Genomic DNA, 23,147 nt, shown 5'->3' with positions numbered 1-23,147 from the left:
ACTGAGAAATTGCAGCTATCAGGAAAGATTGAACGGGTTAGGACTTTTTTTTCTTTAGGAAAAAGACTTGGAGGAGACCTGATGGAGGTCTTTAAAATTATGAATAGGGTGGATGTGGAGCGAATGTTTCCACTTGTGGGAGAATCCAAAACTAAGTGCTGTAAGTACAAGATAGTTATTAATAAATCCAATAGGGAAAAAGGAGACATTTCTTTACTCGGAGTGGTTAGAATGTGGAACTTGCCACTACAGGAAGTGATTGAGGCAAATAGCTTAGATGCTTTCAAAAGGAAACTAGACAAGTACATGGGAGAAAAGGGAATAGAAAGATAAGCTGAGATGAGGTAGATGCAATGGAAGGAAACTTGTGTGGAATATAAACAGCACAGACTAGTTGGGCTGAATGGCCTGTTTCTGTGCTGTATATTCTATGTAAAGCAAAAGTTAAGTTCTGTGTTGATATGGATACAGGTAGGAAGTAGGGACATCTCAGTAGACTTGGATACGACTGGCAGAGAAGGTTGAATAGATTGGAGGATAGGGACAGCTAAGATGGTTTTAGACTAAGTTCTGTGCTTGGTGTGCAGGTAACCTGTTGAGGGGAGGCAAAAGGTGCAATGTGATATCCTACTCATGCTGTTTACACAAGACTTGTTAAGCAAATTATTGCAAATGTATTTGTTTAACATCTTGGATTTCTAATCGCAACAGCATCATGCTATAGCTGATGGTTAAGATAGTGAAGTAATCACACTGGAGCTGAGAAACTTTTAATCGTTGAATATTTCTGAATAATAGCTGGACATGAATGTGGAAAACACTTCAGAAAGGGCACTTTAACATACAGAGCAGACTTTTAAATGCTGCCATTTTGCTTTTTAAAAAAAAAAAAACCTTGACACACACTTCTGAGTGAGGCGCACTAGTCCTGTTAACGGTCTCTTGGTATTATTGGAGTGCATTCCCAGAAAAAAATCTATCTTTTTAATATTAGATTTGATGTGATATGATGTAATGTTGGCCAAGTCAACTTAAATTCTGCCATCTGGTGCCAAAGTGGATACACTCGAAGGAGAGGAAACCAAACAATCTTGAGCTCTTAGTGATGGTAGTATTGGACAGAGGGTACTATTTCAATCTACTTCTAATTTCAAAGTAATTCAAATACCAGATTTGTTATCCTGCAGTTTGTTCCTCTTCCAGAAAAATGTAGCAATTTTGATTATTGTACTTGTTTATGGGATCTCTTGTCATGAATCACAAATATATTTCTTTTATAACTGGAAACCTCTAATTTTTGACATTGAACCAGGGAAAACGCTAGATATTAATTTGCCAATTGAGTAGATTCATCTATAAATCTAGAATGTTTGTTGCCAGTTTAGTAAAGATTGAGGTAAAACTAAATATGCAGTCCTTAAAAGTTCAGAATTTCCCTTACAAAAATCATTGGTAGAGGATTAACAGTTAGTTTTGTTTTGTAGTGATTTCCATGTTGCTGATGAAGCATTTCGAAATGAATTCAAAGTACCTCCATTTCAAGACTGCGTGCTAACTTTTCTGGGATTTTCAGATGAAGAACTGAGAAGTATGGAAGAAATGACAGAAATGCAAGGTCTGTAGTGAACGTATAGTAAAACTGTTAAACAATAGTTTTCACAAGTAACTCACCTACTGTTAACTAAGTGCAATCATATTTGAAAGCAAATAGTGGAGCGCAAGTGTAATCCCACACTTTTTTCCACTACAAAAAGTTTCTTCTGAGCGTTCACATCTGCTCCATGTGTGCCTGTCATGAATGTCTGTCAACTTCTTTTGAATGTCACTTCTCATCCTCACTTAAGTCTTTTCTTCTTTGATTAAGACTAGCAAATTTGGGAGCATTGCAGGGAACTGATTGGGGTAACGTGATTTCTGGCAGCTCAGTGGGGCCGTAGTTTAAAAATTAGGAACTGTATTCCAGGCCGTGGACGGTCTGAACAATGCTGCGGAAGGTCTAGTATTATAAGTAATGGAAATTTGGCAATTTACTGCCCCTTTTCAGGAGGAAGATACCTGCCTCTTGGTGCTGAAACCTGCACTCATCTTGTGGTGGAGAATACAGTCAAACAGCTGCCATTTGAACCGTCCAAAAAACTGTTCGTTGTAAAACAGGAGGTGAGAAACCTCTTTAATCTAAGGCAAAGAGTCTGTAATGGAATAGAGACTTCCAATAATGAAGGCATAGTAGCTTTGGATTAAGGTGTCAAATTAAACCACCCTCCGCCACGCCCCTCCTTTATTTTCTCCTTGTTCTGGGTCTCTCAGTCTCGTACTATATGCCAGGTAGGAGTGCAAGTAGATAACCTGCGTGTCATCTTTCATTGTTATTTATTGAAAGAAGCTTGAGATGGTTGTCTCTGGCTTTTATGTCTTTGTAGAAGTGCTTCCCCAGTGGGACAGCTGAGATCAAACTTACTGTGTGGTGAACTATGGGTGTTAAGTGGTGGCCTATCATAGAAGATAGGAGCAGGAGTAGGCCATTCGGCCCCTCGAGCCTGTTCTGCCATTTAATGAGATCATGGCTGATCATCCAATTTCAGTACCCTGTCCCTGCTTTCTCCCCATATCCCTTGATCCCTTTAGCCTTAAGAAATATATCTAACTCCTTCTTGAATATATTTAATGAATTGGCCTCAACTGCCTTGTGTGGTAGAGAATTCCACAGGTTCACCACTCTGGGTGAAGAAATTCCTCCTCATCTCAGTCCTAAATGGCTTACCCCTTATCCTTAGACTGTGACCCCTGGTGCTGGACTCCCCCTGCCATCGGGAACATTCTTCCTGCATCTAGTCTGTCTAGTCCTGTTAGAATTTTATACATTTCAGAGATCCCCTCTCATTCTTCTAAACTCCAGCGAATATGAGCCTCAAAAACCACATCATTTTGTGGTTTAGTGCACAATTTAAAAAAATAAGTATTCTTTCTGGAAATGGTTATGGTTTTCTTTGAATTGTTAATAAGTTGACAACAGTTAACATGTACTAAATTGTAATTTTTTTTTTTAGTATAGTAAAAGTCTTTCTTCATTTTAGTGGTTTTGGGGAAGCATACAGATGGATGCCAGAGCTGGAGAGTCCATGTACTTGTTTGAAGAGGTATGGCAACTTTTTTTAACCACATTGGTGCACATTTTTTTTCTGGAGATGTGTTCGGCTGAAAAAGGATTTTATTTTCTAATTGCAGTCAGAAAGTCCAACCCTTAAGACGTCTGTGTCTTTGCTTTCGTTGAGCACACCAAATAGCACACGCAAGAGGCGCCGCTTGCGAGACACACTGGCACAGTTTACAAGAGAGACTGACAATTTCTCGCCTTTCCCTCCACGCAAAAGGCCATCAGCGGAAGCTTCAATTTCATTGGGATCTTTACTGGACATTTCTAACACACCAGATTCCTGTGGAGGTAGGTTAACAGATTATTTTTTATGTTCTACTGAGATGAATGAAATGCTTTTGGAATCATAGAATGATACAACACAAGAAGGCCATTCAGCCTATTGTGCTTATGCTGGCTCTTTGAAAGAGCTATCCAATTAGTTGCACTCCCTTGCTCTTTCCCCATAGCTCTGTACATTTTTTTGCTTCCAAGTATTTATCCAATTCCCTTTTGAAAGTAACTATTGAGTTTGCTTCCACCACCCTTTCAACATTATTTTTCCTCAGGTAGCCTCTAGTTCTTTTGCTAATTGCCTTAAATCTGTGTCCTCTGATTACCAACCCTTCTGCCACTGGAAACAGTCTCTCATTTACTCAATCAAAACAGTTCATGATTTTGAACACGTCTATCAAATCTCCTCTTACCCATCTCTACTCTAAGGAGAACCACCCCAGCTTCTCCAATCTCTCCACATAACAAGTCCCTTATCCCTGGTACCATTCTGGTGAATCTCTTCTCCACCCTCTAAGGCCTTGACATCCTTCCTCAAATGTGGTGCCCAGAATTGAACACAATACTCCAGTTGAGGCCTAACCAGTGTTTTATAAAGGTTTAGCATAACTTTCTTTCTTACTTTTGTCCTCCCTTCCTCCAATGTATCACTTCACACTTCTGTGTTGAATTTCATCTGCCATGTGTCTGCCCATTTCACCAGTCCGTCTATGACCAGCGTCTGTTGTTCTCCTCCTCATTGTTGTTTACTACCATCCCGAGTTTCGTGTCATCTGAAAACTTTGAAATTATGCCCTGTATACCCAAGTGCAGGTTATTAATAAATATCAAAAAGGGGGACACCACTGTATACTTCCCTCCAGTCTGAAAAACAACAGTTCACCACTACTGTTTGCTTTCTCACCCGTAGCCAATTTTGTATCCACGCTGCCACTGTCCCTTTAATCCCATGGGCTTTAATTTTGCTTACAAGTTTATTATGTAGTACGTTGCTAAATGTCTTTTGAAATTCCATAAACGTATCGACTGCACTACCCTCAACCTTCATTGGTTGGATTCTGCTTAGAAAGCAGCAAAATATATTGAATGAAGCCTTAAAATTGAGTGAATTGTTAATAACATTCAAAACTAAAGTACATAAGGAAGGAATACCTAGTGCAGTACTATTTAATTGTCAGTTATTTACTTATTTTTCTTTCAGAGTATGCAATGAACAGGATAGTAAAGAGGCATAGAAAAAGTAATAGACAGCAGGGCACATTTGTGCAAGTTGGCAAACCGATCCATAACTGGAGAGTTCAGAGATGGCAAAAAAATGGAAAGTCTGGCAAACTTATTGGTAATACCAACTCAGAAATAGAACAACATGCCAAATTTCTAGAATTTCTTCAGCAAAAGAAAGAAGGATCCGAGTGTTACACTATTGGTTCCCCCATTAGCACTCCAGAGGTAAAATTAGCTCTTGACTTTGAAGATGCACCAAAGGTTAGAAATGAAACAGAAAAAGGAGAAACCTTTGAAAATCCAGCTTTTATAAAATTTCCGGGAGCTACTGAGAGAAATAATGTCTTGTGCAGCAACACTGTGATTGAGATAGATGCTTTTGTCTGCACTACAAAAAACCTTCATGGTCAGATAGATGAAGGACCTTTACCTCAGAAAAATAATGCAGAGGATAATATAGCAGACTTTAGGAAGCCTACTGACTTGTCCCAAGTGATTGATATTAAATTGACAGACTTTCAACAGAGTAGCTCAGCCAAAAATATGGATGTTGAATCTTGTGATTGGGAGGCAAGGCTTCCAAAACATGGCAGTCCAGTTAAAGACCGAGATCTTGACAAATTACAAAAACTTAATAGTGGTGCATTTTCCAATATGGTTAAAGCAGAATATCTAGAATTGGAGACGATATTACCCGATGAGCAAATGCTGCAATACTTTCAGAAAAGCAAGAACAATGAATTTCAACAAAACACCATGATTGAAAACCTGTTTTCCCTGGAGGATGTAGAAATGTCCTCCGTCTCTGAATGTTCTGTGGACCACAGCTTTACCTTTTGGGATGTCAGTGCACTTTATAGTGAAGGTACAAATGTTCTGAATGTGGGATGTCACCAAAAAAAAAATGTTACAACGGTCTCTCATGGTAACTTTTGTATAAAAACAAATTCAGCTTATTAAATTAACTGAAATTCATATTTAAAATCTAAAGTGATCAGTACCGTCCTTTTTGGTTTTGTACTTGGGGCAGAACAATTTTAAGTTTGAGTTCTTGTGTTTAGTCAAGTGAAATTTCATATTTTTCTGCCTCCCTGGAGGTGGAAACTATATTGATATTAACTTGCCTATTTTGGATGAGGTTAAACAAAATTCAAGCCCTTTTTTCTCCTACAGAAACACCGAAGTCCAGCATAAAACAATCAAAATGCTACACCGCTGTTCCTGCAAAGCAGTCTGCTCGGTGGCAGGTTGCAATGGAGCTGTACCAGACAGAAAGCAACTATGTAGATATTTTAACTACCATTATTCAGGTAGGCTCACCAGTGTGAGTGAATTTTTTGTTGCTTATACTGTAAAGTACCTATAATACAACCAGAAAAAGGCAGCTGTGTGTTTCCCATGAAACTTCTGCCTGCATTTACATGATTGTATCACTGTATCTAGAAGCACACGACAGTGATCATTTGTAGCCTGTTCCCCTCCTGCCATCAAGTCTATAGCTGTTTATTTCACTGCACTTTAATTAAATCATGCTATCGCATGGTACCACACATTTTCTGCAATGTAACTAAATAGAAATTATATTTCAAGTTGTGTGGGTCAAAGAGGAAACTTTCTTAGTTATGCATAGACGTTAAAAATGTCTGCTGCCTTGAGTGCTGGCAGAATGTAAGCAATCTTCTCTCTACCTTGTTTGATACCGAATAGGTAGCCACAGAAATTGAAGGCTTCTCTGCAGTTTGCAGCCAGACATCAATGCTTTTTATTAATGACCCACAAGAAGTAAGTGTTTATCAAAGGACAATAATAACCTCCGCCATGGCTCCCTTAGGTGTCAGCCTTAGCTCAGTGATCGCACTCTTGCCTCTGAGTCCGAAGGCCCCAAGTTCAATTCCTGTTCCAGAGACTTGAGTGCATAATCTAGGATGACATTTTAAACTCTCTCCGGTGGAAGTAAAAGATTCCATGGCACTATTTGAAGAAGTGTGTTCTGGTGTCCAAGTCAATATTTATCCCTCAAGCAACATCACAAACAGATAATCTAATCATTATCGTATATCACCTTGCTGTGCTCAAATTGGCAGCTGTGTTTCCTTACATTGCAACAGTGACTACACTTCAAAAGTACATATTGGCTGTAAAGCACTTTGGGACATCCTGAAGTCAAGAAAGGTGCTATATTTTCTTTCCCTTGCTTCATAAGTTATCACTTTTTTACCCATCATGGAAAAGCAGTTAGTAATTTTTGATGGCATTGGAACTCCTTTTTAGGATTGCTGTGAAGCAGTATCCACTTCCATCCGAGACATAAATTGTTGCTTTGGCTGCTAAACTTGATATCCAGTGGAAGGTTTAAGATGATAGAGTTGCATGTTGGGGGCAAAAGTGGCATTTGCTTACCTTCTCAATGGATTTAGCAACTTTCCAACAGATGATATACTCCAGTTTCATTAGAAAATCCACCACTTTTTTTGGCACTGTAATCCTTTTTTTTATTCATTGATGGGATGTGGGCGTCGCTGGCTGGCTAGGCCTGCATTTAGTGCCCATCCCTAATTGCCCTCGAGAAGATGGTGGTGAGCCGCTGCCTTGAACCGCTGCAGTCCATTTGGTGTAGGTACACCCACAATGCTGTTAGGAAGGGAGTTCCAGGATTTTGGCCCAGCGACAGTGAAGGAATGGCGATACAGGTCCAAGTCAGGATGGTGTGTGGCTTGGAGGGGAACTTGTAGGTGGTGACGTTCCCATGCGTCTGCTGCCCTTGTCCTTCTAAGTGGTAGAAGTCGCGGGTTTGGAAGGTGCTGTTGAAGGAGCTTTGGCGAGTTGCTGCAGTGCATCTTGTAGATGGTACACACTGCAGCCACAGTGTGCCTGTGGTGGAGGGAGTGAATGTTGAAGGTGGTGGATGGAGTGCCAATCAAGCGGGCTGCTCTATCCTGAATGGTGTCGAGCTTCTTGAGTGTTGTTGGAGCTGCACTCATCCAGGCAAGTGGAGAGTATTCCATCACACTCCTGACTTGTGCCTTGTAGATGGTGGAAAGGCTTTGGGGAGTCAGGAGGTGAGACACTCGCTGCAGAATTCCCAGCCTCTGGCCTGCTCTTGTAGCCACAGTATTTATATGGCTGGTCCAGTTCAGTTTCTGATCAATAGTAACCCCCCAGGATGTTGATAGTGGGGGATTCAGCGATGGTAATGCCATTGAATATCAAGGGGAGATGGTTAGAGTCTCACTTGTTGGAGATGGTCTTTGCCTGGCACTTGTGTGGTGCGAATGTTACTTGCCACTTGTCAGCCCAAGTCTGAATGTTGTCCAGGTCTTGCTGCATATGGACACGGACTGCGTCAGTATCTGACGAGTCTCGAATGGTGCTGAACAGTGCAATCATCAGCGAACATCCCCACTTCTGACCTTATGATGGAGGGAAAGTCATTGATGAAACAGCTGAAGATGGTTGGGCCTAGGACACTGCCCTGAGGAACTCCTGCAGTGATGTCATGTGATTGAGATGAATGACCTCCAACAACCACAGCCAACTTCCTTTGTGCTAGGTATGATTCCAACCAATGGAGAGTTTTCCCCTTGATTCCCATTGACTTCAGTTTTGTTAGGACTCCTTGATGCCACACTCGATCAAATGCTGACTTGATGTCAAGGGCAGTCACTCTCACCTCCCCTCTTGAATTCAGCTCTTTTGTCCATGTTTGGACCAAGGCTGTAATGAGGTCAGGAGCTGAGTGGCCCTGGCGGAACCCAAACTGGGCGTCGGTTAGCAGGTTATTGCTGAGTAAGTGCTGCTTGATAGCACTGTCGACGACACCTTCCATCACTTTGCTGATGATTGAGAATAGACTGATGGGACGGTAATTGGCCGGGTCGGATTTGTCCTGCTTTTTGTAGACAGGACATACTTGGGCAATTTTCCACATTGCCGGGTAGATGCCAGTGTTGTAGCTGTACTGGAACAGCTTGGCTAGGGGCGCAGCTAGTTCTGGAGCACAAGTCTTCAGTACTATTGCCGGAATGTTGTCGGGGCCCATAGCCTTTGCAGTATCCAGTGTCTTCAGCCGTTTCTTGACATCACGTGGAGTGAATTGAATGGGCTGAAGACTGGCATCTGTGATGCTGGGGACCTCAGGAGGAGGCTGAGATGGATCATCCACTCGGCACTTCTGGCTGAAGATAGTTGCAAATGCTTCAGCCTTGTCTTTTGCACTCACGTGCTGGGCTCCACCATCATTGAGGATGGGGATATTTTTGGAGCAGCCTCCTCCTGTTAACTGTTTAATTGTCCACCAGCACTCACGACTGGATGTGGCAGGACTGCAGAGTTTTGATTTGATCCGATGGTTGTGAGATCGCTTAGCTCTGTCTATCGCATGTTGCTTCCGTTGTTTGGCATGCAAGTAGTCCTGTGTTGTAGCCTCACCAGGTTGACGCCTCATTTTTTCAGTATGCCTGGTGCTGTTCCCGGCATGCTCTCCTGCACTCTTCGTTAAACCAGGGTTGATCTCCCGGCTTGATGGTAATGGTAGAGGGATATGCTGGGCCCTGAGGTTACAGATTGTGGTTGAATACAATTCTGCTGCTGCTGATGGCCCACAGCGCCTCATGGATGCCCAGTTTTGAGTTGCCAGATCTGTTCAAAATCTGTCCCATTTAGCACGGTGGTAGTGCCACACAACACGGAGGGTATCGTCAACATGAAGACGGGACTTCGTCTCCACAAGGACTGTGCGGTGGTCACTTCCACCAATGCTGTCATGGACAGATGCATCTGCAACAGGTAGATTGGTGAGGACGAGATCAAGTAGGTTTTTCCCTCTTGTTGGTTCCCTCACCACCTGTCGCAGACCCAGTCTGGCAGCTATGTCCTTTAGGACTCGGCAGGTCGGTCAGTTGTGGTGCTACCGAGCCACTCTTGGTGATGGACATTGAAGTCCCTCACCCAGAGGACATTTTGTGCCCTTGCTACTCTCAGTGCATCTTCCAATTGGTGTTCAACATGGAGGAGTACTGATTCATCAGCTGAGGGAGGGTGGTAGGTGGTAATTAGCAGGAGGTTTCCTTGAAGGGACATATACTGGTCTATGTGTTCTAATTAAAGCATCAACCGCAGTTTGTCTGCTCTGGAACAGAAAAAGACCATAGGTTTCACTGACTGCTTATGGGTTGTATGACCACTGTAAGCAACATTGGCTGATCTATGTTTTACACTATATCGTGGGTGTATGAGAGTTAATGTTGGATTGCAATATCTGTGAAGTGATGTAATTGTATTGAAGTGCTGTAGTAAAAGGACATAAAACAGAGACTTCATTTTTAATAGTGTTTTCTATTTACCCCCCCATGTGTAAATACATGATCATTAATTTACTTTATCCCAATGCAAAGGTTTGAATTTTTTTAATGTTTTCATTGTCACTGTTAATCATACTTTGAAATGCTTTCAGTTATTTAAGGTTCCTTTGGAAAAAGAGGGTCAACTTGGAGGGCCTATTCTTGCACAAGAAGAAATAAAAACAATTTTTGGCAGTATTCCAGATATTTTGGATGTGCATACAAAAATTAAGGTAAGCACACTTTTGTATAGAAAATACTGAGACCGCATGGTTGTGAATAGTAATTGCCTATATTAAAATACTCTGGGGTAGCAATTCCCAGGGTGTGAGGAAGATTGTTGAAAATTAATTGACTAGTCATGACTTCTGTAAATATTGGAAGTGATGATATCTTGAAACTTATTTGGGGAATTTTTAAATGTGTGTATATTCTTGATCTTGTTTTGCTTCCAGATCATGATGCTACAGCAAGATGGTAGAATGCAGTAGAGAATATAGGGAAACTTTTAATAAAATAGGCAAAGTTTTCAGAGTTAGGCTATCTAATACATTAGGAGGAAACTAATCAATATAAAGTTTCTACAAGAAACATTCAAACCTTTGCATTGGGATAAAGTAAATTAATGATTATGTATTTACACATGGGGGTAATATTCTGGCATGGATAGAGGATTGGCTATCTAACAGAAGGCAGAGAGTTGGGATAAATGGTTCATTCTCAGACTGGCAATCAGTAACTAGTGGTGTTCCGCAGGGGTCAGTGCTGGGTCCCCAACTCTTTACAATCTATAACGATTTGGAGGAGGGGACCGAGTGTAACTTATCAAAGTTTGCAGATGATACTAAGATGGGAGGGAAAGTAGTGAGTGAGGAGGACATAAAAAACCTGCAAAGGGACATAGACAGGCTAAGTAAGTGGGCAGAGATTTGGCAGATGGAATACAATACTGGAAAGTGTGAGGTTATGCACTTTGGCAGGAAAAATCGTAGAGCAAGTTATTATCTTAATGGCAAGAAACTGGAAAGTACTGAAGTACAAAGGGATCTGGGGGTCCTGGTGTACGAAACTCAAAAGGTTAGTATGCAGGTGCAGCAAGTGATTAAAAAGGCCAATGGAATGTTGGCTTTCATTGCTAGGGGGATAGAATATAAAAATAGGGAGGTATTGCTTCAGTTGTACAAGGTATTGGTGAGACCGCACCTGGAATACTGCGTACAGTTTTGGTGTCCGTACTTAAGAAAGGACATACTTGCTCTCGAGTCAGTACAAAGAAGGTTCACTCGGTTAATCCCGGGGATGAGGGGATAGACATATGAGGAGAGGTTGAGTAGATTGGGACTCTACTCATTGGAGTTCAGAAGAATGAGAGGCGATCTTATTGAAACATATAAGATTGTGAAGGGGTTGGATCGGGTGGATGCGGGGAGGATGTTCCCGATGATGGGTGAAACTAGAACTAGGGGGCATAGTCTTAGAATAAGGGGCTGCTCTTTCAAAACTGAGATGAGGAGGAACTACTTCACTCGGTGGTAGGTCCATGGCATATGCTGCCCCAAAAAGCTGTAGAAGCTACATCATTACATAAATTTAAAACAGAAATAGACAGTTTCCTAGAAGTAAAGGGAATTAAGGGTTATGGGGGGCGGGCAGGAATTTGGACATGAGTCTAGGTTCGGATCGGTCATGGCCCCGTGGGTAGCGGAGCGGGCCCAGGGGCCGTGTAGCCTGATCCTGCTCCTATTTCGTGTGTCTAATTCTGTTAGATTCAGGAGATGGTTCTGTGATAGTGGATTGGCGGTTAGGATCAGATCAGCCATGATCTTATTGAATGGCGGAGCAGGCTCGAGGGGCCGATTGGCCTACTCCTGCTCCTATTTCTTATGTTCTTATTTTATTGGCAGAGAGGATGGTTGTAATGTACTGATGTGAACTTGGAGGTAAAATATCAAATTGAAAACCAGTCTCTTTTTCACTACTGCATCATAACTGAATCCAATTAATAAGTGAATCTAGATGAAAATTTATATATTTGCATTTGGAAGTAAATGTGCGATATGCAACTTTAAGTAGTGTCCAGCAGATGGGTCTATTTGTTTTGCTTTTTATCTCGTGGTTTTCGTACCTGTATTGTTGCTGGCGAGTAGGCATGTACTGAAAATCTCAAGCCTATTAACTTTTCAGGGCTACCTGTGGAAGCACTTAGAAAATTCTAGTTATTGTTAATGTGGTACTGTAAATCTGCTAGCGCTTAATTTCCAGAAATTGAAATAGGCTTCTTGATGAAACCAGATTTATATTATTGAAATTCTAATTGTTGCATGACTTGTGTATATATTGGCTCTCTTGTAGTGTTGCACATGGTAAGTTGAGGGATGCGGTTGTGAGCTGTGGTGGAATAGGTGAACGAAGAAAAATTTTGAAGAGCTGGGAACGGGTGAAAATAAAAATTAAGTGATGTAGCCAGAAGTGAGTTACTGAAATGTTGGGGCTGGAGTTGAAGTGGGACAACATTTTCACACACACACACAGACCCCACAGTGCAGATAGAGGCCATTTTGAAAGAGTTTGGCCAAGGGTGGGACTGTTTAATGAGGGAAATGTTTTATTTGGGGCTGTGGGATGTTGTTGGGAACCAGCAAGGTGGGAAGACCCAATTTTTCTTTTAATTAACTTGCACATTGGGAAATTGTTTGATAACGTGCAGTGTTTTTGAAGAAGTGGGCAATCATTTTTTATTTGATTGGCCGTTCAACTCTTCCCACAAGCTAAGGCATATTTCATGCGTCACTGCAAAAACTGGCAATAAAGGGCAGAGCCTTACTCCAGTGTGCCCTGCTTCATTTTTTTATCTATATATTAAGACATCTGTAACAGGCCAATTTTCACCATCGGATCTAGATCCACCTATAATCTATTATCGTATAAGATCCTTGCACCTGAATGTAATCTGTCATCTGCAGTTTTCCCAAAGCCTTCATCCAGATCATTGGTAAAAATGAAGAACAACAGTGGGGTTCCACCAGTCGCCACCCTCCCTGCAGAATCACTGCCATTGATACCTACTGTCTATGGCAATGCAATCTGATCCTTATCTAATCCAGAATCTGCCTGCCAATACCATGAGACTCAACCTTATTTTGTAGCCTTTTGTGCAGCACTTTGTTGAGGGCTTTTATAAAGTCGAGATACATAATCATGATCAGGATTCTTGCATCTAACATAAGTCTGTGGCATCACTTGCATATCTTTCAAGTTTGAATCTTGATTACTTTTAAATGCTTGTTCCTGTATACACATAGCTTACTTTGAAGCTACTGCCATTGATAGAGGGATTCTATGTTGAGGCTCCTATATATCCAAATGAGGAAATTACATCTGGTTCTTGTAAGGCTCCATTGAAAAGGATGACCTCGTCCTACTTGGACATGAATTTTCAAAAAAATGTATCCATCAACATTAAAAGAATTAATAAGGTTATATAAGAGATTTAATGTATCTGCTTACAGCATTTCTGAATGGCAGTCTATATTTTTTATCCCCTGTAGACCGATCTTGAAGAACTTATTATGAACTGGTCAGAAAGCCACAGTATAGGTGGCATAATCCAAAATTATGTAAGTATTAAAGTTTTTTAAAGTAAACATTCAGCTCTCCCAGTGGCCTAGTAGGTAAAGGAATGGACTGGTATCGTTTGAAAACCATAGAGACTAGAAATCTAGACTTGAATCTTCACTCTGTGCTACTTGATTACAGCAGGGCGCACTGCATTTGGCCCAGTGCCACTAGTCTACGGAAGGGAAAAACTGCAATCCAGTTGTTAGGTGAAGACCGGATCAGACTTGGGTGTGTTACCCTGTGGTTAAATAGCTCATCCGCACTAGCTGGCAAGGCTTGCACTAGGGAGAACGGCCGGCTGCGCAATATATTGAGATTGTGGGCCATCTGTACGATTGCAACTTAAAACACGTCTGCATCTTCGGGAGGGAAAGGGGAAGAATTTTTTTTTTTAATTCAAGTTTAAGTTTTTAATTTTGTTTTGTTTCAAAATTGTGGACATTTATGTGAATTTTACTACTTTCTTTCCTGGCTGCTGTCTTCTTGGTGAAGTAACTTGATTATGGTTTTGTGCTAAATTTAAGATGGTCACTGTTGGGAATGGAATACCTTTTCACTTGGTTTCACCAAGAAATTAAATGCTATTTGGATAACGCCACACATTTGACCACTAAACCTGATTACGGCACTCTGATTGGGAGGACTAAGTTACTCCCTGTTCCCTCTTCACTCCTTCCGAATGAGGGTAGAGCAAATTCTCCCCTGCTGTAGAGGTTCACTGATTAGCCACTATATTTTTGTCATCAAATTGGAAATGTGAAAAACATTTTCATTGTGGAAACTGGGCCAGGAGCCAAGATGTTAAATATTCACTGGTAACAAGACTACTGGATTTATCGTTTAAGATTTTTCCCCTTATTTCTCTGCTTCCTGCCCATAACCTCAAAAAACCTAAAGATATTATCTTAATGGGATTGGCGAAGAACTAGACTTCTATCTGGCAGTTCAAGGCACCTTTTAGGAGCTTCCCCAAATTACTGTTCTTTGACTGTGTAAGTACATGTTCTTGGGAACATTCTTGTTGCCCTGAATTAAATGGTTTCTCTTGGAGCTACCTTTTTGGTAAACTAGCTTACGATAAACTTGGTTAAATCCTGAAGGACTCATTGGTCCAAAAATTTCTAGAGATCATCGGGGAGCCTTGAATTGTTTAAAGATTTCAAAATGATCTTCTATTCCAAAGAGACAAACCTCCATGTGTCTGAAAGAACACTTTCAAGTCACAGAATGAGATAACAAATAGCTACTTGTTTTACATTGATGCAATAGAAAGAAATTGACAATTTAATTTTTTCCCCCCAGTCAAAGGACTTGGTGAAGACCTATCCACCATTTGTGAACTTCTTTGAAATGAGCAAAGACACTATTGGGAAGTGTGAAAGACAAAAACCAAGGTTTCATGCCTTCTTGAAGGTATTGGCTTTTATTGAAGCATTTGTACATTCTCTTTCTGAAAGGGACAGATGTCATGGATTGAAAATTGGTTAACCGACAGGAAACAGAAGGAATAAATGGGTCTTTTTCGGGATGGCAGGCGGCGACTAGTGGGGTACTGCGGGGATCAGTGCTTGGGCCCCAGCTATTCACTATATATCAATGATTTGGATGAGGGAACCAAATGTAATATTTCCAAGTTTGCTGATGACATAAAACTAGGTGGGATTGTGAGTTGTGAGGAGGATGCAAAGAGGCTTCAAGGTGATTTAGACAAATTGAGTGAGTGGGCAAATATATGGCAGATGCAGTATAACGTGGATAAATGTGAAGTTATCCACTTCGGTAGGGAAAACAGAAAGGTAGAGTATTATTTAAATGGTGATAGATTGGGAAATGCTGATGTACAAAGGAACCTGGGTGTCCTTGTACACCAGTCACTGAAAGCAAACCTGGTATGTTGGCCTTCATTGCAAGAGGATTTGAGTACAGGAGCAAGGATGTCTTGCTATAGTTGTATAGGGCCTTGGTGAGACCACACTTGGAGTACTGTGTGCAGTTTTGGTCTCTTTATTTAAGAAAGGATATACTTGCCATAGAGGGAGTGCAGTGAAGGTTCACCAGACTGATTCCTGGGATGGCAAGACTGTCTTTATGAGGAGAGATTGGGTCGACTAGGCCTGTATTCACTAGCGTTTAGAAGAATGAGAGGGGATCTCATTGAAAAGTATAAAATTCTGACCAGGCTAGATAGACTGGATGCAGGGAGGATGTTTCCCCTGGCTGGGGGGGTCTAGAATGAGGGATCCACATTTAGGACTGATGAGACATTTCTTCAGTCAGAGGGTGGTGAACCTGTGGAATTCTTACCACAGAAGGCTGTGGAAGCCAAGTCACTGAATATACTTAAGAAGGAGATTGGATAGATTTCTAGACACAAAAGGCATCAAGGGGTATGGGGAGAGAGCGGTAATATGGTATTGAGATAGAGGATCAGACATGATCTTGAATGGCGGAGCAGGGCCAAATGGCCTTCTCCTATTTTTCTGTTTCTATGTCCTCTCTCTCACCTGAGACCGCTGACAGTTAAATTTTAAATTTGTATATATCTCCATCCTTTTAAAGCTGCAACCAAATTAATGCTTCAGCTTTGAAGCTTTGAACACCATGTACAATAGTTTTGCCCAGTAAACATTTTTAAATGGCTGCGTGGTAATCTGGCTGGAATGGAAAGTTTTTTATCTAACAATTCAGTTTTCCTTCCTCTACTGAAAGCTGTCTGTCCCCTCCCCCCCCCCCCCCCCCAATAGGAAAATGAATTTATTTGGCACCTCTGTGCAACACAGCTGAGAGAACTTGGCACCATAGTACATGTCCAGTGCCATTTGATGGCCTTGGTGAAATTGAAATTTTTAAGTAAGACCCATTTTAGATTCTAAGGTTTTGACCCTGGTTCGTCTTTATCAATTCTTGATGAGAAATTTAACAATATTGGCATAATAAAGTTTTATTCCTCATTTTTCTCTTGACAGATTAATCAAGCTAAACCTGAATGTGGTCGCCAGAGCCTGGCTGAGTTGCTTATTCGTCCTGTGCAGAGGTTGCCAAGTGTTGCCTTGTTGTTGAATGGTACCGAGAATCTTCAAAATGTTTGTAGAACATTTAGAAATGCACATAAAATAATCCGGGTCGGCTAAAGCTTTAAACTAGTACCCTATGTATGTCAAAATCAATATATAATTAGACCAAAAAAGACCATCAGTATATCTTCTATAAATTTCTTCAAAATTTTTGCTTTGAGAAATAATTTTGCACTGTATTGATAGCTCAGCAAAGATGTAATTTAAAAGTTAAAGGATTTCATGCAAAAATCTGAAATTACTTTTTAAGAATGCTCTACTGCACTGAAAAGTCTGAGACCTTTGAACTTCACTTCGGTTGTTCTTAAAATGTGAGTTAGATCCTCTGGTGAGAAAGACTAATGTGGATAGTGTGTCTCATTAAAGGTTGCCCTGTGACACTGACTTCTGCTATGTCTGCCTCACATCACTTGAATAAAACTTTTTAAATTCATAAATGTAAATGGCCAAATTGTTTAACTCCAATTTATCTTTTATCTAGACCTTCGGAAGCACACTGCAGATGACAATCCCGACAAAGTCAGTTTGGAAAATGCTATTGAGCTACTAAAAGAAGTCATGACGTAAGTTGTGATTATGTTTTGATACAACTTTTGGAACTTAATGCAGAAGTTAATTGATTTGCAAGATAATGTCCACAATTTTCAATACTGTTTTACTCAAATAAGTAGAGCATATTGTTGAATTCTACAAAATGGGTGATTTTATAAAAAGCAATTTGTTTTTTTTTTATGCTCAAATTCCTTACAATTCCTGTTCACTTCAAACACCTGACCAATGCTGATTTGAAGAGTTTTTTTGCTATTTTGCTCTCTTTTTAGTGTGCACGTGTTCTCTCAAACACACTTCCTCTTGCTGGCAGGCTTGCTCTTTTTCATCTTTTGCATGTGCATGCTTTTTTTCACTTGTGCACACATTTGCTCTTTTCTTTGCCCGCCCCCCCTCAACACAGCGAGAGCTTGCCAAAACAGTAAAGATTAAAATTGTCTTGGGCTTCTGGTTTTTAGAGTTTTTTTCCTGTTTTTTTTTTAAACTGATGAAATCAGCTGAGAGCAGGCTACAAGCAAATGTTTTAGGCCAAAATGAAATCCGAAAACTGTAAAATTATTTGCAAGACATACAGACTCTCATTTATAGTGCATACTTTCATGTCCAAGATGTCCAAAGCCCTTTACGGTCAACAAATTATTTTTGAAATCTTTTATGTAGGCAAACATAGCAGCTAATTTGTGTACAACACCGTGCCATCTGAGGTTGTAACTAGCAAGGTAGATAGGGGAAACCTGTGGATGTGATGTATTTGGATTTTCAGAAAGCATTTGACAAGGTGCCACACGAGGTTATTACACACACAAAATTAGGGTTCATGGGATTGGGGGTAATATATTAGCATGGATTGAAGTTTGGTTGATGGACAGAAAACAGAGAGTAGGAATAAACAGGTCATTTTCGGGTTGGCAGGCTGTAACTAGTGGGGTGCCGCAAGAATCAGTTCTTGGGCCACTGCTATTTGCAATCTATATCAATGAATTAGATGAAGGGACAGAGTGTAATATATCCAAGTTTGCTGATGATAGAAAGCTAGGTGGAAAAGTAAGCTGAGGAGGAAGCAAAGAGGCTGCAAAGGGATATAGACAGGTTAAGTGAGTGGGTAAGAACATGGCAGATGGAATATAATCTGGAGAAATGTGAAGTTATCCACTTTGGTAGGAAAAATAGAAAAGCAGAATATTTTTTAAATGAGAGATTGGGAAATGTTGGTATTCAGAGGGACCTGGGCACCCTTGTACACAAATCATTGAAAGTTATCATGTAGGTACAACAAGCAATTAGGAAAGTGAATGGTATGTTGGCCTTTATTACAAGAGGATTTGAGTACAAGAGCAAAGAAGTCTTACTGCAATTATATAGGGCCTTGGTGAGACCACACCTGGAGTACTGTGTACAATTTTGGTCTCCTTACCTAACAAAGGATGTACTTGCCTTAGAGGGAGTGCAACAAAGGTTACCAGTCTAATTCCTGGAATGGAGGGATTGTCCTACGAGGAGCGATTGAGGAGACTAGGCCTATATTCCCTAGAGTTTAGAAGAATGAGAGGTGATCTCATTGAAACATAAAATTCTTATGGCTTGATGGTAGACGCTGGGAGGATGTTTCCCTGGCTGGGGAGCCTAGAATTAGAGGTTGGTGATTTAGGACTGAGATGAGAAATTTCTTCATTCAAAGGGTTGTGAATCTTTGAAATTCTCTACCCCAGAGGGCTGTAGATGCTCCCTAGTAGAGTATATTCAAGACTGATAGCTTTTTGGATATTAAGGGAATCAAGGGATATGGGGATAGTGCAAGAAGGTGGAGTTGAGGTAGAAGATCAGCCATGATCTTATTGAATGATGGAGCAGGCACGAAGGGCTGAATGGCCTACTCCTGTTCCTATTTCTTATGTTCTTATCGGCAATGAGGTGAATAACTAGCTGTTCTGTTTTGGCCATGTTGGCACTGGGAGAACTCTCTCTGCTCTTTAAAGGTGTGTCATTGGATTTGCATCCACCCAAACAGACAGATGTGGTCTTACTTTAATGCCTGATCCGAAAGATGACCACAGCATTTAGATTGTGGACACTTGAGGTGAGAGTGCCACCTCCTAAGCCAACTTGACAACTTAAAGAAGGAATAGGTAAAATGCTGAAAAGAGTTCATGTGCATCCTCAGTATTGCCTGTATGCAGTGTAGCCTACTGAAAGTGTGCTGTACATCAGTAATGCTCATTAGTACGGAGAGAAGATGAAGTGCTTCCTGCGCCAAATAGAAACTGGCTAATATTTTGGGCTTTGAGGAAAAACTCACTTTTGAATTTGTCTTTTCGGTGATGGTGATTGAGTCGAACTCTAAAACCGGAAGGTTTTAAAAATACTCCATGGTGATTCGTTCTATTTGAAGAGTTGCTTGCTGTTCAGAAATTGAAGGTGCTAGGGATAGCATATCTAAATACTGCATGCAAGGGATAGCATATCTAAATACTGCATGCAACATATAAAATAATCCTGCCCGTTTTGAACCCAGTGTTCCTAAATTATGAACAGACTGCTAATGCGCCATACATTTTCGTTCATCTATCCACATAAAAGTAGTAGTCCACCTTTACAAAAAAAAAAAAAAAAAGTTTTCCACATCATTGCCCCTTTTCCACTTAGCCAGGTATCAATAGTTCTCCATTCTTTTCTGTAACTAATTGTAGTTCCATATTCATGCAAGTTATCTGATCCTTGCTTTGTTTTATGTAGAGTTTTTGTCACTGCTTTTTAGGCACATCAATGAAGATAAAAGAAAAACTGAAGGTCAACGACAAATCTTTGATGTTGTCTATGAAGTAGATGGTTGTCCTGTAAGTACATATAACTACATGCATTTCGTTTTTGGGTCTACGGAAGTATTTGGGATATCATCAGATATGTCTGTCATTAATTTTGTGTAATTTCCTGCAATTCTCATCCCAAAAAAAACACTAGTGGACTTGGAAGGACTTTACTGTGGTAGGGATCATGGACAAAGTTTACACTTGTAACTGAAATATGACAGTAGGAATGATTCAGAATATGTCACCTGCTAATTTCATGTATGTTAGTCAGCCATTTCAAAATCACCAACTTATGATGTCCCAATTCATAAAATTGACATGGGAAGTTTGTCCCTTTTTTATTCCTCCAATTTGTAGTCTCCTGATGCATGTGTGAAATGATCACTTGATACTTTACACCTTGAAACTGTAATTGGACTTTTTTAATGCAAGCTTTTGAAGAATAGCCTTGTTCGCTGTATTAACTTTCTTCCTGTTGCCTTTTATACAGGCCAACTTACTATCATCTCACCGCAACCTTGTCCAACGAGTAGAAACAGTTGTATTGGGTGATGATTTGTGTGACCGAGGCGAACAAGTTACTTTATTCCTATTCAATGACTGTCTGGAGGTAAGAGCACATTTGAGTTTTGAGAAAGCAGTGTAACTGACTTGCAAGTAAAATTCTGCTTATTCATTGTGACATGTATACATATATGTAGATTTACTCGCAAAATAAATTTCTACGTATCAGGAAGTCTGTTGAAAGGACGCTAGTCCATTCCAAAAGTAAAAAGACAAGTTAAAACTTGATCGAAAAGCCAAAGATTTTGGTAATCTTAATGCCCTGAATTTAAGTGCCATAAATCTCACGGTGCTGAATATGTAGCTTAAGATTCTTTGCAGGGATAATCGCTGCATTCCTTTACAGCAGGAGTCATTTTGAAGATTCAGCGACTGCCGATGATTGCCTGTATTGCTATATCGCTATAACCTTATTGAATTGTCTTGCACCTGAAACCATTTTGTTCGAGCACTTGCCCTCCACACTAGTCACTGTGGAGGAGCTTGTAAGAGGGAAATATAAACCATAATAGTATAAAAAGGGTTACGTCCAGGTATTATTTGCTCTTGAGTTGTCTTCCTTATTTTCAGAGCTGCTTCTGTAAATTACTGGACGATGTTTACTACAGGTCCACAAAATAGTCAGGAATTAAATATCCGCTAAATGTCTGAAAAGATGAAGATGTCTTGTATTTGATCCAGTCAGATTCCATTAATTTAATTCCAAAAGCTACGCCAGACACTGGGGTAAAGTTTCCGCTTTGTGCACAATCGGGAATTTGCGGCCAAAGTGTGCTGGTTAGGTTACAGTTCAAGTTTCCGCTAAAATTAATTTGCATAATCACAAACTTTAAAATCTTCAATAAACCAACATAATAGAACATAATTGTTTGCTTTCTTTCTATTAACCTAGTACAGTTTCATTAATACAGCTGAAAATGGGTTTATCACCAAAAATAAACATTTTTAACGATGTCCAGACCTCCAACTTCAGTAATAAATGACTTGAAAAAAACTAAACTGATGCATTTAATAGTTTCATTGGTGTACACTAGTCAATTTCTTAGTAAACTAAATACTTTTTGGTATGAAAAAACTTTTAAAACGTGCCGACTAGTGCCCGTGGGCCTAAAATAAAATGAGCGCAATTTGAAGAGCCTTCCCGAGCCAACGTAATTGGCCAGTTTGTGTGGGCAGGGCATGGGGTGAATTGAATCTTGAACCAGCATAAAAGATTGCGGAAAGCACTAATGTAAGTGGCTGATATTAGTGGCGTAAACAAGTGGGAAATCTAGCCCAACATTTTTATTGGATGTAAATTTTCAACTTTAAAAGTCAGAATAGTTATTAATAAAATGAATTGATTTTGTTTCACTGTCATATTGAACATTTTAAAATGCCCAGGTTTGTATGCTGCAGAGAGATTTTATTTGAGGATACTAATACATTTTCATAGCTGCAAAAGATAATTTTATGTAAAATGGCCATGTTGGCAAAATTTCTTTACAGATTGCAAGAAAGCGCCATAAAGTAATCAGCTCTTTCAAGAGTCCTCATGGCCAAACACGCCCCCCTGCTTCCCTCAAACACATTGTGCTGATGCCTCTTTCCCAGATAAAGAGAGTATTGGATATTAAGGAGACTGAAGGTCAGTACAGATATTGGTTTGAATTAACTTTTTAATGTTTCTTCAAAGCATATTTTTTTTCTCCTTTTACTCCTCGTCCCTTCTGCGCAATAAGATTTTCCCTTGTTAAAGTCCACAACTTCTTTAAATTTTAGATAGAAGTGTTTTTAACAATCTTGGGTACATTTGTTTTGCCTGTACCATACTAGGTATACTTGTTGGTCACCAAATCATGTATTTCCTCCTTTCGTTGTCATTAGTGGTTATTTTGCCACAGTAAAAGGAGCTTTTATGCTTAAATTAAAAAAAAAAACTCTTCTGGTGGCCTTGTGGTATAACACTAAACCATTCAGAGGACAAGATGTTTGGTTGAATTCCTGGAAACTTTTTGGCAGCAATTGTCCCAGCACCTTGTAAAATGTCAGAAGCCTAAGTAACTGGTTCAATCTTTATTGGATGTAACTTCAGGAGGAGTGAATCACCCTTTCAATTGTTGAGTGACTTAATACAAGTGTGAACCGAATTTTGTAGTTTTATTAGTATCCCTCATCAAGGTGACAGAGCAGTGAGCTGTTGATATTGGAGAACCATGTTTAGAACAACCCCTGTAAAAGCTGCGCAGAAAGCATAAAATTTACTGCGTACTAGCTGGCATCTCTTTTTCTGGGAATTGAAACTCTCACCAAGAAGGTAAATTTGCTTATGAATTAAAGTGCCCTCTGTTTTATTTTTAAGTGGTGATCATCTTGCACAAGATGCTATTATAATGGCAGTTAACTGCAAATTGGACTACAGCAGCATAGAACTATGCAATTTTAAATTGACAAGCAATTCATAGAAATATGATAAAACCTCAAACTTGATTGCATCAGTAAAGGGATGATGGCTATACAGTGGGTGGTGGTGGGGGGTGATGAGAGAAAGAAGTGACAGAAGGAA

At 40.1% G+C, this 23,147-nt stretch overlaps 1 protein-coding gene across 4 annotated transcripts in view; it reads left to right on the top strand.

Annotated features, from left to right (window-relative positions):
- Positions 1-23,147, top strand: part of ect2 (epithelial cell transforming 2) — a 68,324-nt gene that overhangs the window by 18,140 nt on the left and 27,037 nt on the right. For 3 of the 4 annotated variants that reach the window (XM_085990306.1, XM_085990304.1, XM_085990305.1), the window contains 13 exons: positions 1,485-1,615; positions 2,045-2,157; positions 3,075-3,137; positions 3,226-3,442; positions 5,825-5,961; positions 10,104-10,223; positions 13,539-13,607; positions 14,911-15,021; positions 16,575-16,671; positions 17,164-17,245; positions 19,987-20,065; positions 20,529-20,648; positions 22,091-22,229. In XM_085990306.1, the coding sequence (XP_085846432.1) occupies positions 1,485-1,615; positions 2,045-2,157; positions 3,075-3,137; positions 3,226-3,442; positions 5,825-5,961; positions 10,104-10,223; positions 13,539-13,607; positions 14,911-15,021; positions 16,575-16,671; positions 17,164-17,245; positions 19,987-20,065; positions 20,529-20,648; positions 22,091-22,229 (1,478 nt within the window). Of the gene's footprint in view, positions 1-1,484; positions 1,616-2,044; positions 2,158-3,074; positions 3,138-3,225; positions 3,443-4,628; positions 5,517-5,824; positions 5,962-10,103; positions 10,224-13,538; positions 13,608-14,910; positions 15,022-16,574; positions 16,672-17,163; positions 17,246-19,986; positions 20,066-20,528; positions 20,649-22,090; positions 22,230-23,147 lie in introns of all 4 variants that reach the window. The other variant, XM_085990307.1, reaches the window with a different exon arrangement.

This window comes from Somniosus microcephalus, chromosome 6 (assembly GCF_052327205.1).
Source record: "Somniosus microcephalus isolate GS21.2 chromosome 6, FLI_Smic_1.0, whole genome shotgun sequence".
Lineage (NCBI taxonomy): Eukaryota > Metazoa > Chordata > Chondrichthyes > Squaliformes > Somniosidae > Somniosus > Somniosus microcephalus.
Note: the sequence above shows the minus strand (reverse complement) of the source record. Positions and strands in the feature narration are given on the sequence as shown.